Raw genomic sequence first — 698 nt, 5'->3', positions numbered from 1 at the left:
CCCAGCAGGTAGCAACCGGGGCAGGCGGGGCAGGAGAGCCCATGGCAGCGGGTGGGGAGTGCCCTGCTCTGGGCAGCCTGCACAACTGGAGCTGCCTGTGCCCCGCCGGCCTCCCCTCCCTCAGCCAGGGATGGCTGTATCTGCCCGCCTCGTCCTGCCTGGAGATGGACCTCAGCCATGGGGGCTGGAGGAAGAGAGAGAGCAGGTCCTGTGCCTGCAAGAGCTGGGGGGAGCGTGCTGCACGTTTTAGTACATTTCTCTGCGCTGGTGCATGCAGAGATGGGGAGTTTTGGATGGGTGGGGGGATGTGCATGGAAGAGAAATGCAGTGTCCCTTACAGTGCTGCCCTAAGTGCTAGTTTTCCCTTTTGGCACTTTAAAATCACTTTCATACCTTTCGTGCATTCGCTTTTAATATGCACAGGATTTCAGTTCCATTTTGTTTCCAATTTGCAGCATGCTTCTCTTGATCAGGGAGTGACTGCCTCAGCAGAAAAAAACACTGTTTCATCGTTGTGTTTTTCAAAACAAGGTACTCAGATGAAGGCGGAAAGCATATGGCATTCGAAAGACCTGTCTCCTTTTCTTGGAACTCCTTATTCTCTGGAAACAAAGACAGGCTTTCAATTAGAAATACAGCAATGCTCTCGTTCCAGTGTTGCTTAGAAAGCACTTGTTATTTGTTACTGCTGGTAGCTA

The 698-nt window shown here is 51.9% G+C and overlaps 1 protein-coding gene across 1 annotated transcript in view; it reads right to left on the bottom strand.

Moving 5' to 3' along the window:
* LOC104533063 (doublesex- and mab-3-related transcription factor B1-like) overlaps positions 1–404 on the bottom strand; it is an 8390-nt gene extending 7986 nt beyond the window's left edge. The window contains 1 exon segment of the mRNA XM_010178425.2: positions 394–404. Coding sequence (XP_010176727.2) covers positions 394–404 — 11 coding nt within the window.
* Between the last annotated feature and the right edge of the window lie 294 nt (positions 405–698).

The sequence above is a fragment of the Antrostomus carolinensis genome, unplaced genomic scaffold, assembly GCF_000700745.2.
Source record: "Antrostomus carolinensis isolate BGI_N321 unplaced genomic scaffold, ASM70074v2 scaffold34271, whole genome shotgun sequence".
Lineage (NCBI taxonomy): Eukaryota > Metazoa > Chordata > Aves > Caprimulgiformes > Caprimulgidae > Antrostomus > Antrostomus carolinensis.
This window is presented reverse-complemented; position numbering and strand designations above follow the sequence as displayed.